Source organism: Colossoma macropomum, unplaced genomic scaffold, assembly GCF_904425465.1.
Source record: "Colossoma macropomum unplaced genomic scaffold, Colossoma_macropomum, whole genome shotgun sequence".
In the NCBI taxonomy this organism is placed as follows: domain Eukaryota; kingdom Metazoa; phylum Chordata; class Actinopteri; order Characiformes; family Serrasalmidae; genus Colossoma; species Colossoma macropomum.
In genome coordinates, this window is record NW_023494809.1 from 667728 (window position 1) to 682047 (window position 14320).

At 36.9% G+C, this 14320-nt stretch overlaps 1 protein-coding gene across 1 annotated transcript; it reads right to left on the reverse strand.

Moving 5' to 3' along the window:
- Positions 1 to 3221: 3221 nt before the first annotated feature.
- Positions 3222 to 11831, reverse strand: ggctb (gamma-glutamylcyclotransferase b). The gene is made up of 5 exons (XM_036558798.1): positions 11686 to 11831; positions 10180 to 10304; positions 9150 to 9295; positions 7572 to 7704; positions 3222 to 3564 (listed from the first exon to the last, which is right to left on the reverse strand). Exons 1-5 carry the CDS (start codon positions 11759 to 11761, stop codon positions 3400 to 3402), a joined length of 645 nt encoding a protein of 214 aa, XP_036414691.1. The 5' UTR covers positions 11762 to 11831; the 3' UTR covers positions 3222 to 3399.
- Between the last annotated feature and the right edge of the window lie 2489 nt (positions 11832 to 14320).

Consider the following 14320-nt stretch of genomic DNA (forward strand, 5'->3'; position numbering starts at 1 on the left):
CTTTCCCTCGCGTTTCATGTTAATCCCTATATATTACTGTATTTCTTGTTATATGCCCTTTTTCTTGTTTCTGATTTCATATCCTACTGTATTTTATTTCACTTCCCTTTAATATTATGTGCCTTTATTTGTGTGTTTATTTTAACATATAGTAATTTCCTTTGTTTGTAGCTAATTGATTCAAGGTTTCTGAGAAAGCCCTATATAAATAAAATTTGTTGATTTGTTGTTAATATCCTTGGGGACTCTTATTCTGTATATCTGCACATTGTTGGTGTCACCAAAATGAAGACTTGGAAGATAGCCGCAGGGCTTGGGATGCCTTTGGGATGGTTCCATGCTGTTTCTAACATGCTCTTGGAATGTTTTAGTAGTTGGCCACTAGGGGGCGATGCCAAAGTAAACCTGGCTGAACTGTAGCTACATTCTGTTGACAATAAACATCCTGCGGGTTTTTATTTTACTACCAGACATTACAAAAATGTACTAATTATTTTGCAAAACTCCCCAGTCAGGACAACATAAACTGCATATTTACTAGCCACTACATTAGCTTGTTTCATTTCTCCTTTTGTATGCTAGTTGTAAACTGTAAATGCTTTATAATTATGCAGTTATTTCTATAATTATGCACTTATTATAGCATGTTTTGGTGGTTGGCCACTAAAAAAAAAGGGAAGGCTGAACACCTGTAGCTACGTTTATTTCCAAAGGATTTTTGCTAAAAATGTTGTAACATTTCAAAAATTTTGGCAATGTAGGCAACCGAAACCGAAAATGTCGGCTATGTTTACGAACGTCAACAAAGCTTTCTCCACACAAGCATTCTGGACTTTAGTGGAAAACACTGTTTACTGATAAAAAACACTGTTTACTGATAAATAAACACTGTTTACTGATAAAAAACACTGTTTACTGATAAATAAACACTGTTTACTGATAAAAAACACTGTTTACTGATTAAAAAAACACTGTTTACTGATAAAAACACTGTTTACTAATTAAAAAAAACTGTTTACTGATAAAAAACACTGTTTACTGATAAAAAAAACACTGTTTACTGATTAAAAAAACACTGTTTACTGATAAAAAAACTGTTTACTAATAAAAAACACTGTTTACTGATAAAAACACTGTTTACTAATTAAAAAAAACTGTTTACTGATAAAAAAAACAGTTTACTGATAAATAAACACTTTACTGATAAAAAAACACTGTTTACTGATTAAAAAAACACTGTTTACTGATAAAAAAACACTTTTTACTAATAGAAAACACTTTACTGATAAAAAAACTGTTTACTAATAAAAAAACACCGTTTACTGATAGAAAAAAACACTTTTTACTAATAAAAAACACTGTTTACTGATAAAAAAACAGTTTACTGATAAACACTGTTTACTAATTAAAAAAACACTGTTTACTGATGAAAAAACACTGTTTACTAATAAAAAAAACACTGTTTACTAATAAAAAAACACTGTTTACTGATAAACACTTTACTGATAAAAAAAAACTGTTTACTGATAAACTGTTTACTAATAAAAAACACTGTTTACTAATAAAAAAACACTGTTTACTGATAAAAAAACACTGTTTACTAATAAAAAAACACTGTTTACTAATTAAAAAACACTGTTTACTGATGAAAAAACACTGTTTACTAATAAAAAACACTGTTTACTGATAAATAAACACTGTTTACTAATAAAAAAAACCTCTTTACTGATGACAAAACACTGTTTACTGATGAAAAAACACTGTTTACTGATAAAAAACACTGTTTACTGATAAACACTGTTTACTGATAAAAAACACTGTTTACTGATAAACACTGTTTACTAATTAAAAAACACTGTTTACTGATGAAAAAACACTGTTTACTAATAAAAAACACTGTTTACTGATAAATAAACACTGTTTACTAATAAAAAAAACCTCTTTACTGATGACAAAACACTGTTTACTAATGAAAAAAACACTGTTTACTGATAAAAAACACTGTTTACTGATAAACACTGTTTACTGATAAACACTGTTTACTGATAAAAAACATTGTTTACTGATAAAAAACACTGTTTACTGATAAACACTGTTTACTGATAAAAAACACTGTTTACTGATAAACACTGTTTACTGATAAACACTGTTTACTGATAAACACTGTTTACTGATCGCTGAAATGTTGTGAAAATCTACACTTGAAACTTTATTTTGAGGAAAAAAAACTCATTTCCAAATCTATATTTAGGGCTACGTGACGTGAACCGCGACACAGAGACGGAAGCTTTTTGAACCAATAAACCAACCATACAACCATGTATGCAACAACATTTTTTGCAGGAAATGACGTCATAGGACAGAGTTAGCCAAAGAGGCTAATTTATGTCTGTTGTTGCTGGACAGATGTTAATTTTTCACTTTAATATTATTATCATTGGTAAGATCAAGCATTTTTCTACTGTTGTGTTCCTCACAGCACATCAACAAAATTCAGGCTTCATGGTGGCTGGTACTGTTTTTAGCTTTGTTAAAGTACCTTGGTTCATGTTTATAGATAACAGTGAGTCATACAGTGTAAGAAAACACATAATAATGTCTATTAAAGATTATTGAACAACTCCTCATGCTTTGAGGCAAGATTATGATGATTTAGGGATGTAGTTAGCATCATGCTAATCAGCATAGATAAATGAATACAATAATAGAATATGCACAACTGTGCAAAATCTGCATCGCAAACGTTCACATAGGCTCTGGAAAATAGACTAGAAATACACAAAAGTGAGTTTAATTACAAATTACATGTTTACTAATTTCTTTTTCAGGCTTCTTCTTTTTTAAAGTAATTATTTGAAAAATATATTTATTTTTTTGTGATAAAATACCAAAAAAGAGTGTAATAAAACCATCACAGCTTTTGTTGAGCTTTAAATCGTGGGTGTGGTACACAGATCTACCTAAAGGTGGCGACAGAAGCACAAAAGTTCTCTAAGACTTCACCTGAACATGCAGAATAACCATGTGGCGAAATTACTTGTTTTAAGTACTCCTAGATTTTCTTGCCTATAAAGTTATGAAGCCTTATTTAACTTTTTTACCTCGTCATCAGAGCATCAGAGAGGGATTATCAGCATTTATAACCGTGTAACAGTCATAAGTACATCACACAATAACATTCTTTTGACAATAAACATTATGTGGGTTTTTATTTTACTACCAAAAACTCTCCAGGCAGAACAACATAAACTGAACCTTTACTGGTTACTAGATTAGCTGGTTTAATTTTTCCTTTTACATGCAAGTTGTAACTGTAGATACTTTATAATTATACAGTTATTTGTACGTATTTCTTTAATTATACAGTTATTATTTCTGAGAGCAGACGTCTCTGTTGGCTTAAGCATCAGAGCGACCCTTTTTTTTCTGCTTGGAGTTTTTCAGAGCTCGCTCCACCTCCTCCATCACAGGCAGTGGACCCTCGTACTTGTTAGTTTCAATGGCCTTCAGCTTCTCCTGATAGTCTTTCGGCAGTCCGTTCTGCTCCGCCCCCAACACTATCACCTACGGCGACAGGAGGAAACAAATACTCAAACACTTCTCTCCCAAAATCAGTCCGGATATACTTTCCTGCACAGTTCCTCCTTTTTAGAAGTCTAGCAATAGTAAAAATGTTAAAACAATTTTTTTTTGTTTGAACCCTTCACCCCAAATGTAGTCGAGAGTCATGTAGCTATCAAGTAGTAGGAGCTGATGCCTCGACCAATTAGCATTACGATTGTGACAATTACTAATGTAGAAAATAGCATTAATAACAACATTAATCACTTGGCTTCTCAATGAATTAGCAATGATTAGCTAGCAATTATTTTCAGAGTATTCTGATTATCAATCAAATTGCAGGCTGAATTGCTTTTGTGTGAATCACCGAAAGAGAGGAAACCCACACCAGCAGGATCTCATGAATGCATGCATGTTTGTAGTCATGGATCATACTAAACACAGTCTAGACTGACTAGCATAGCAGAGAGCTAATGGGCTAACAAGCTTCTCCAGGTTAGCCTTTAAGTTCACTGTGAAACTGCAAAGTAAATGTTATTTTAATACGGTACAAACCTCTGTTTTTTGAGCGACAGATTTCATAAGTAGTATTAAACCCTTTGTGGGATGTGGGTGTATGCCACCGCTAACATTACTAACAGAGATTAGTGTTATTATAGGGGAAGTATTTTTTTTTTTTTGGTTTGTTTGGTTTATTTTTGTAAATTTACACTCATTCCAAATTTGTGGCCTGAAACACATTCCTAAAATGTTGGGACAGGAGCATGTTTACCACTGTGTTGCATCACCTGTCCTTTTAGCAGCACCAACCAATCCAGTTTTGAAAGCAGATTTTTTATTTTTTGCCATTCTTCAGTTTTACAAGTCTTCAGCTGTGATACAGGATCTCTGTTGTTATATTTTGCACTTCATAATGCACCACATGTTTTTAGTAGAAGACAGACAGGTCAGTCCAGCACCTGCAATCTCTGATTACTCAGCCATGCTGCTGTAAAACCTGCAGAATGTTTCTCGGTGCATCATGCTGAAATAACCATGGACATGCCTAAAAAAGACAAAGTCTAAAAGGCAGCATATGTTGCTCCAGAATGTGCTCAGTGTTAAAGGTGCTTTCATAGATGTGTAGATTATCTACTAAGACCCCCCCCCCACACACACACACACACACACACGTCATGACAGATGCTGGATTTCGAACTTTATGCTGGTAACAGTCTGGATGGTCCTTCACTTCTTTGGTCCGGAGAACATGATGTCCATTATTTCCATTAACAATCTGAAAGGTTGACTCGTCAGACCACAACACGTTTCCACTGAGCATCAGTCCATTCCAGATGAGCTTGAACCCAGAGAAGTCGGCGGCGTTTCTGGTTTCAGATACGCGACTTCCACTGTGCATAGTACAGTCTAAACCTGAATTTGTGGATGCAGTGATGGACGGTGTTTATTTTCAAAGTATTTCCGAGGCTACATGGTGATATCCATTACAGAAACATACCATTTTTAATGGCAGTGCTGTCTGAGGGGTTGAAGGTCATTCAGTTGTGGTTTTCGGCATTTTCCTTTATGCACAGAGATTTGTGACTTGGTTTCCCAAGTCTTTTAATGATGTAATACACATAGTGGATGAAATACCTAAAATCCTTGCAAACACTTGGTGAAGAAAATTGTTTTTGATTGGAACATTGATTATTTACCTACGCATTTCAATCAGTCAACCTTTATTTAAACTTGAAGTACATTGAGGGAGACCCTCATTTACAATGTAGCCAAATCAATGCAGAGATCAGGGATTGAGAGGTTGGATAGTAAAAAAAAAACATTGCAAGTGCTAAAAAGTAATAGTAATCATAGAGAAAACATTTTTTTGGAAATTGTAGAGCAAAATTTTCTTGGCGACCCATCCTCACTCATAAAGGACTGTCTCCTTTTATACCCAAGCATGATTACATCACATGTTTAAGAAGTGTCTAGTCTTAAATTGCTCCTGCAACAACTTTATGGAATGTGTTGATTGTATGTTTACAAAAAGTTGACAAGGCAAAACGTTACACGTCTTGTCTTTGTTCTGCTCCTGTTTAAATATGTTTAAAAATGTGGATTCACAGACCACTGCTTTCTGTTTTTATTAGCATTTCACACGCTGTCCCAACCACTGAGGTTCATATATTATCAAATAAATTCTATTTTAGAAACGTTAAAAGGTGGAGCTAGGTAATATGACAATACTTACTGTGATAAATGACTTCACAATGTGTCAATATGCTTCTCTGAGAATATCGTAGAAATAAGTGCAGCAGTGCGTGAAACATTGAATACAAATAATTGAATTCATAGTTTTTGATAATATTTATAGCATTTTGGCTTAGTTTTCTTACACTGTTCTAACTTATCAGTTATTAAACAGTTAAGTCCGTCATTACTGTTACATCATCAGAGTCAAAATAATCAATATCACAAATATCAGGCCTGATTAGCCTGGACAAAAGTGTGTAGCATCAGTTATCCTGCAGCCTGGATTGTGTCTTTACTGCAGTCCTTATAGATAACAGTGAGTCATTCAGAGTTAGAAACCACATAATCAGGTGTGTTAGAGATCTGAACATCTTTATATGCTTTGAGGAAAGTATGTAGTAATTCGGCCATGCAGTTAGCACCATGCTAATTAATCAACATTCGCTTCCATTTAAGCTTCTACTTGCTACATTAGCCTCGTAGCTTCAGTGCTAAAACTACAGAAGCAAACTCCAGACACTGAACATGTCTGGGCTGAATATTATTCAAACTCTTCCTTTAACCTGAAGTCTGTTAGCGGATCCAACTGGAAGAGCTGAAACGTACCAACATGTGCATTCAGCCACACACAGCGGAACAATGCGCTCCACTGCATGGCATGCGTCGCACATGATACACACACAAAGCTTCACGCACAAAGCCCCACACACACACACACACACGCTCACACACACACACATGGATGTGTTTTTTAGAGTTATTTGGCCCTTTAACATGAAATAAAAGGCCACGCAAGAGGAATCCTACAGAAACGATGGTGTCCTCCGCTTGATTTAGCGCAATTGGGCCGAGTATGTACAGTTTGCTGGACAGGATCACTTCCTCTGCTGTGAACACTGCGGGAAATGAGAGGGAAATGTGTATTCCAGATGCTTCACTTTAATGCAGAACCGGTTTTGGAGGGCAGCTTCACTGAATGAGCCCAACAGTCACTGACCGAGTTACTGCTCGCAGCCCATTGTGCTTCCCACACAAAGGGAGCAGCGGCAAACGCCAGAAAAAACACCACAACATTGTTCCTGGGCAGCAGTGGGAGTGAGGGAGCTCGCAACGTCACCGAACGGAGAGCTCTTTACTCGATGACATCATGTGTGAAATTGTTCTTAAAAAGCTAGACTGTCTGGACCAACAGACTGGAATCGATGTTTTCAACATGAATCAAATAAGGAGCAGAAAATGTATGAACTGATTATAATATCATGCGTAAGTGAATATAACACCCTACAACTTCACTGATTATAATTAGAAGTGGGGAAAAAATAAATAAGTTTATCATTTATAAGGCTGTACAACACCTGCACAAGCTTTTAAGGCCGTAAATGCTAAAGTATATAGACATCTATAAAGGCTTATTCCAAAAACTGTCACTAAAGCAGCCAGTATGACACCTGAGTTGCTTTGATTAGCCATTATAAACGTTTATGTAAGATTATGTCAGTTGTCATGAAAGGCTTATGTCATACAGCCTTATGAATGTTAACCCAGAAGTGTTAGCATTCATAAGGCTGTAGATTTTTGGCAATAATGTAGCTGTAGATGATCTATATTACCTTAAAATCTACATTTTAAGATATTATTCAATACAATTAACAATAATTGTCAATTAAACATCTGCTACCGATATTATAGTGGTAGCGTTTAGCTGATGAAAACACAGTTTTGAAGGAGAAACATCTGAAATGCTAACATTTACCCAACGTTAAAAAGGACTCTACCTTCAGGTACTGCGGCGACGGCGGCGCGTAGACGCAGCTGTTCATGATGTACGTCCGACAGCTTAACTCCTGACCACGGGTCCACACGGACACTTCCACTGGGCTGTAGGCTCCCAACCTCACGTTCTCCTGCCTGAACACACAAATACATACAGAAACCCGTTCTATACATATATACATATACATGAAGTATATGTGGACATATATATGTGCTTTACTTGAACGCTGCTACATAACATTGACATAAACATGCTCTAAACATAGCAGACGTTACATGCTGTCATAACAGATTATGTCCAGTAATATAACAGTATTGTGTCACGTGCTAATTTTGGTGACCTCCAGTTAGCCATCAAACATATGTCATGGCAGCTACTGATAACAGTGGCATGATGCTGTTATATCATTGGATGTGATCTGCCATGACATGTTTATGGCACGGTTATGTCAATGTTATGCAGCAGAGTTCAAGTAAAGTGTGACCATATATTCCATTATCGTTCAACTAGCGCTAAAAGCAGTTTGCTAACTCACTACAGCAAATTTAACAGATTTTATAGCTACTTGTCTCATTTGGCTGAGTCATAATCACACAGTTTTTATTTCATTTCATTGTGTAAATTTAATGTAATGATAATGAAGAGCATTCCATCCTGCAGCATTCTGCACATCCAGTGGTGCAGAGTTTTCAAATAATGGTCAACTGTGTCTCCAGAGATATTTTCCCATCACTTCAGACTGACTTTTGTTTTAATTGAAAAAAAAAAGCAATCAAACAGTACAAACAGATGAAGGAATGTAAATACAACAGTGTGCACATACAGATCCATAAGGAAAAAAGTATATGTATCAAATAAATGACCAAACATATTTTTGTTTTTGTTTCAGTGTCTGAAATACAGTCGTGTGCAAAAGTTTGGACGTCAAATTTCACATTTTCTTGATTTTGTGTAAAATAAGTGTAAATAAGTGAACACATCCTCTACACAGACTGCACATTTTAATACACAGTTGCTGTTTATATACTGAATTTAACGTCCCGGGGAAGACAATAAGACATAAAACATGGCCTGTATAAAAGTTATGGCACATTTGATATTTTATTTTTGTTTTATTTTGCTTTTATGTTTTCCAAACTGTTAAACTTAGCAATCAAATAGAAATTAGGCTCCAAAATTAGCAGACAAATGCTTCCTGTAGAGAAAGTGTTACTATATTCTTAGAAAATGATTATTATTATCACATGTAATTTGACCTTATAATGTTTGCCATATGAGTAAATATGCTATGGAGAAGATATTATTATTTATATAACTGTAAATTTGCGCTTGAACAGGTTTAATTGCTTATTATTTTCATTTGATATAATGTTCCATCTTTTGAAAGGCAACAAAACACCTGAGAATTAACATTATAAATGTATTAACCATCTGTGTAAGATCATAGATCAGTCATACAGACATGATTTATCTTTCCATAATAAACTGCACTCCTCCTCAGTCACGCTGCTTCCACTCTGTGTGTAGTGATGATGTGAATGAGCTGAATTGGTCTCTCAATGAGTTCGAGGGTTCGTACCTGTCCAGACTCTCCAGGTCGGCCACGTTCATCTTCCACACCACCCCCCACACCTCGTCCCCTGGGCTGTGCTCGATAGTGGCCACGCCGCCGTGCCAGCGGTCACTCGCCAAACCCTTATGGTTCCCAAACACCAGCTTATAGTCCTGAAGAGGACAAAGACATTGCAGGACATTAAAGGAGGTGGTATATTACAGCTGTTCAAGAGCTGTACACAAAATAAACATATTAGAAAGTGAATAATCGCCATCCAAAACAAAAATGTACCAATAAAACCAGTAGAATGGTATTATTTTCACGTAGAAAATCAATTAAACTTGTAATATGACCTTGTAATGTTTGCCATATGAGTAAATATGCTAAGGAGGAGATTTATACATATAACTGTACACTTGCGTTTCAGGAACTTTTAATGTAAATTCATGCAAAAAGGTGTTTTTCTTAGTCAGTTTGTAGCATTTCTATCAGTCCATTCAGCATGAAATTTAATAAAGAACAGCTGCTGTGTTCAAATCTTAAGGCGGGGGGGGGGGGGGTGGGGGGTTGGACAGCAAAAAACCAATGTAGGTCATTTTTTGTGTGTATTTTTTACAGAATGTGAATGTGCCAGCTGGTGTCTACATTGTGTTAAAATTTCATGATGAAGGGAGCAAAAGTAATGGTCCAAACTGACTGAAAGAAATCTGGTTCCTTTAACTGCCATTCAAAGTTAAGAACGTTTTTCCTTGTCCTGTAAAAACACTTCGGAGAGAACAGCCTTCCTTTCCATTCTGTTCCACCTCCTATATAAGAAACATCACATATTTTATTATATTCTTTGGAATAAACTGTCATTAATGCTCTCCCAGAAGAGCCAGTCTGCTGTAGAAATGAAACGCATTGTTATATGTTGATAGTATATTATAAAATCCATATATACACACAATATGTTCTATTATATGTTCAATATATTACTGTTTTACATGGGGTGGTGCTGTAACAGTCATGTAACAAGTCTTAGAGGTGATGTCTCTAACAGTGAAGGCCGTACCTGAAGCCTGGCCACACAGTGAACTCGGGCTGAGGGGTTTTTCAGCTGTAGCCGCTCCTTAAGCAGGTTGCTCCCGTAGGCGAAGTAGAGGAAGGTGGCCTGGTTGTCCATGGCATCCAAAGCGTCTGTGGGGAGAGGGAGAAGGGGCAGGGTTTGGAAAAGGAGGGCGAGAGTACAGCAGAGCCGCAGTCAGAAGGGCATAGAGAGCGCGCTCAGGAGACAGATACACGAGCACTGGAGTGAGTGACGGAGGGCAAAAACCTCCCCCTCTCTCTTTTATACAGCAGCTGACCATCACTCCATTCTCATGCTAATCCAGCTCACACGCTACCTGCTCACACTCATCCAAACAACACACGTTCAACTGACCGCTGGGGCTAGATCTCAATGGCGACTCCATCTAGTGGCCACAAGAGGGCACTGCACACTACAGTGTCTACTAAAGCACTTACTGGCCACTATAGATAGATAGATAGATAGATAGATAGATGGCTCCTGCGCTGTGATTGGTCAGTACTGTCCTGGCTCCTGTGCTGGGATTGTCAAGTCAAGTCAAAGTTTATTTATATAGCACTTTTTACAACAGGTGTTGTCACAAAGCAGCTTTACAGAAAAAAAGTACTGTCCTGTCTCCTGTGCTATGATTGGTCAGTAGTGTCCTGCCTCCTGTGCTGTGATTGGTCAGTGCTGTCCTGCCTCCTGCGTTGTGATTAGCTATTATTGTCCTGCCACCTGTGCTATGATTGGTCAGTATTGTCCTGCCTCCTGTGCTGTGATTGGTCAGTGCTGTCCTACCTCCTGTCAGTAATGTCCTGCCTCCTGCACTGTGATTCGTTATTAGTGCTCTGCCTTCTGCACTGTGATTTGTTATTAGTGCTCTGCCTCCTGCGCTGTGATTGGTTAATAGTTCATATTCACAAGCAGTTTCACTGAGCTCATTTGATCATTTGCATGTTTTTTCAGAGACTCTTTAATATTAAACATTTTATACTGTTTAACATTTTTCTCTCTGAAACTGCTACACAGCTTTGTACCATTGCAACAGCTGTGTGTTTCTCAAATTACACACATTCCAGATTGTCCACTGGGGGACAGTAAAAAGCTGCTTATTTGTTTTTTTCACAAAATATTTTGCTGTTTAGACTTTTAAAATGTAATTGTAAGCAGGAATCATGTGGACTCAAAGGCAACACTGGCATAAAAGCACAACTTTAAGCAGCACTTGGCTCTTGACTCCACAGATAAACAATAAAAGGCAGCAATAGATTTGTGAAACACAAACTTTGGTTTGCAACCAAATACCACAAAATCCACCAAAGAAAGAAAACAAACAAACAGCAACATCCTCTAGCCCTGCTCAGCTGAAAGGAGCATGACCTCTATCAAACTGCATCAGCGTGATATGAAGGAAAAAAGAGATTGAGAGTCATAATCTGCCCTTATTTACAGTTTAATTATCCACACGATTATTCAGTGATCTGTGTTGTGTCTGTTCTGGTCACTCACCCAGCACGGACAGGAGGACGAGTCCGGTAAACAGCAGCATGCTGCTAAAGCTGCAGCGTTCACCCCGAGCCACCATCGCGCTCCTCAGCTCGTCTGCACATAAAGAGGAGCAGACTGGGATCCTCCTGTTTTGTTTCTGGTTTGATGCTGGAGGGAAAAACTCCCCCACAGCTAATTTAGTGTTTCAGGTTTCAGGTCATGTGATTTAGTCTCCACACAGAGTGAGACTTTTTAGGGAAAAGTCTTGAGCAGCTCAGTTTGATTTGGTCAACATTATCATCAGCTTCAGTTAGGCGTGACAGATCAAATCCACCAGCATAATGTGATTAAATAAGGATCACTCAGCTCACTTCATCACCTCATTTACACAGGCTTATATAGATAGAAAAGTGATTTTAAAGGTGAAGTGGCTCTTTCCACCTTAAAAAAATGTTCCTCCCATCAAAATTGCAATTCTGGTGAAAAGTGAAATCACGCAAAAATGTAATTCCTGCTCAGAAAAGTTGCCTTTTGACATGTTTGGATTCTTTTTTTTTTTACCTTCAGTAAAAATGTGAATTAATAATAATAATTATTTGAATTCAAGTAAACACTAAACACTTATTTCAAACTTCACATTTCAAAGTTTACAAATAAAAAAAAAAATCTTGATTGAAATTTGAATTTCTAAGTGAAATTTGAAATTACATGTTCAAATGTAGTTCTTACATGTAAGTACACTTTTATTTAAGAACTACATTGTTACAGGTAATATTCGAATTTTCAATCAATTTGAACACATGAATTAGAATTTCAATAATTAGAATTTCAATTTCAATTAGAAATGTCAATTTATCTTCTATTGAAAAAGTGTTCAATTATTCACCCCACTAAAAAATGATTCACATTAAAACAATAAATTCTTTATTAATACACTGTAAAAATGATTCAGTGTTTAACTTTAAAGGTTAAGTAACCTGGTTGCCTTAAAATTGAGTTTATTGAACTTCAATGTAAAGAATGTGAAACACATTATTGTTTTGATAATTTACTATTAGAAGTTCAATGAACTCAAAATTTTAAGGCAACCAGGTTACGCAACCTTTGAAGATAAACGCTGAATCATTTTTACAGTGTAGTAGTAAAAATGTAAAAGAGTAATGAATTTTAAAGCCATTAGAAAACTCAAATTATAATATCATCATAGCAACACCAGTTACAATAACCTGACTCCAGTAGCAGCTGTTCTTCCTGTTAAAATGACCTGAAGAACGTTCTGGGTTCTGCTGTGATTACGGAATACTTACATTCAAAAACTAGATAAACTTAACATGTTTACTTGTCCTAACTAAATTTCTGAAATTTCTATAATATAAGTGGAAATGAAAAGTCTAAACAAGGTTTGCATGAGAACCAGTAATACAGAAGGTACAAGCATGGTTTGTAGCCGAAACAGTGGACCACAGTTAACTGGACCTGTGTCAGGTCAGTAAGTTCGGTGAAATGAAGCAGAAGTTAATTGCTCTTTGTTGATAGTGGATGTTTTCGGGCAGCTGGGGTCTCATTCCACTGTACATGCGGTGCCTGCACCCCCTCTTCCCCCTCCCACCCGTAGCAGCAGGATGTCAAAACCTGTTAAAACGTTTACTGTAACAGATTCAGTCGTTCTGGCCTGCGGAGTGGTGGACCAGTCCAAACTGCTTTGAGCGAGTCTGAATAGAACTGTCATAGACGCTGACCTCAAATTGAGAGCCTTTGCACTGAATTCCACATCTGTCCAAAAAAAAAGGAAAAAAAAAAAGAATAACATCAGTCTTTGGTCCAGCCGCTCAGCAGGGGGCAGAACAGCCAGACTGCAACAATTAGGAGAGTGCAGAGGCTTCAGATAAACACCTCTGGAGGATCAGTGGGACACTTCTGGAACAAACGGCTGCATTTGGGTGTTCTGTCAGCGGGACGCTCTCAAAAACAAGATCTGACGCAATTATACAGCTGCGTTTCTCACTGCGACGCCCCCCACCAACCTGCACTGCTGCTGACCAGTCCAGTCTGACCTGGTTCTCCTGAGACAGCTGGGTTACAGTGAGGGTTCAGATTAGGATCGGGGGTCCAGGTGGAATGTTTGACCTAGTCCTCCACTGACAGTATCACAACATCATCACTCAGAGTGAAGGCTGTGATTAATCCAGGTTTAGATACCCTGAATTGTGATTAATCTGGGTTTAGATACTAAGAATTGTACTTAATCCAGGTTTGGATACTCAGGCTATGACTAATCCAGATTTAGATACTCAGATTGTGATTAATCCAGGTTCATATACTAAGAATTGTGATTAATCCAGGTTTACATAGGCTGTGATTATTCCAGGTTTAAATGCTCATGTTGTGATTAATCCAGGTTTAGATACTCTGAATTGTGATTAATCCAGGTTTAGATACTCTGAATTGTGATTAATCCAGGTTTAGATACTCAGGTTGTGATTAATCCAGGTTTAGATACTCAGACTGTGATTAATCCAGGTTTAGATACTCAGACTGTGATTAATCCAGGTTTAGATACTCTGAATTGTGATTAATCCAGGTTTAGATACTCAGGTTGTGATTAATCCAGGTTTAGATACTCAGACTGTGATTAATCCAGGTTTAGATACTCCGA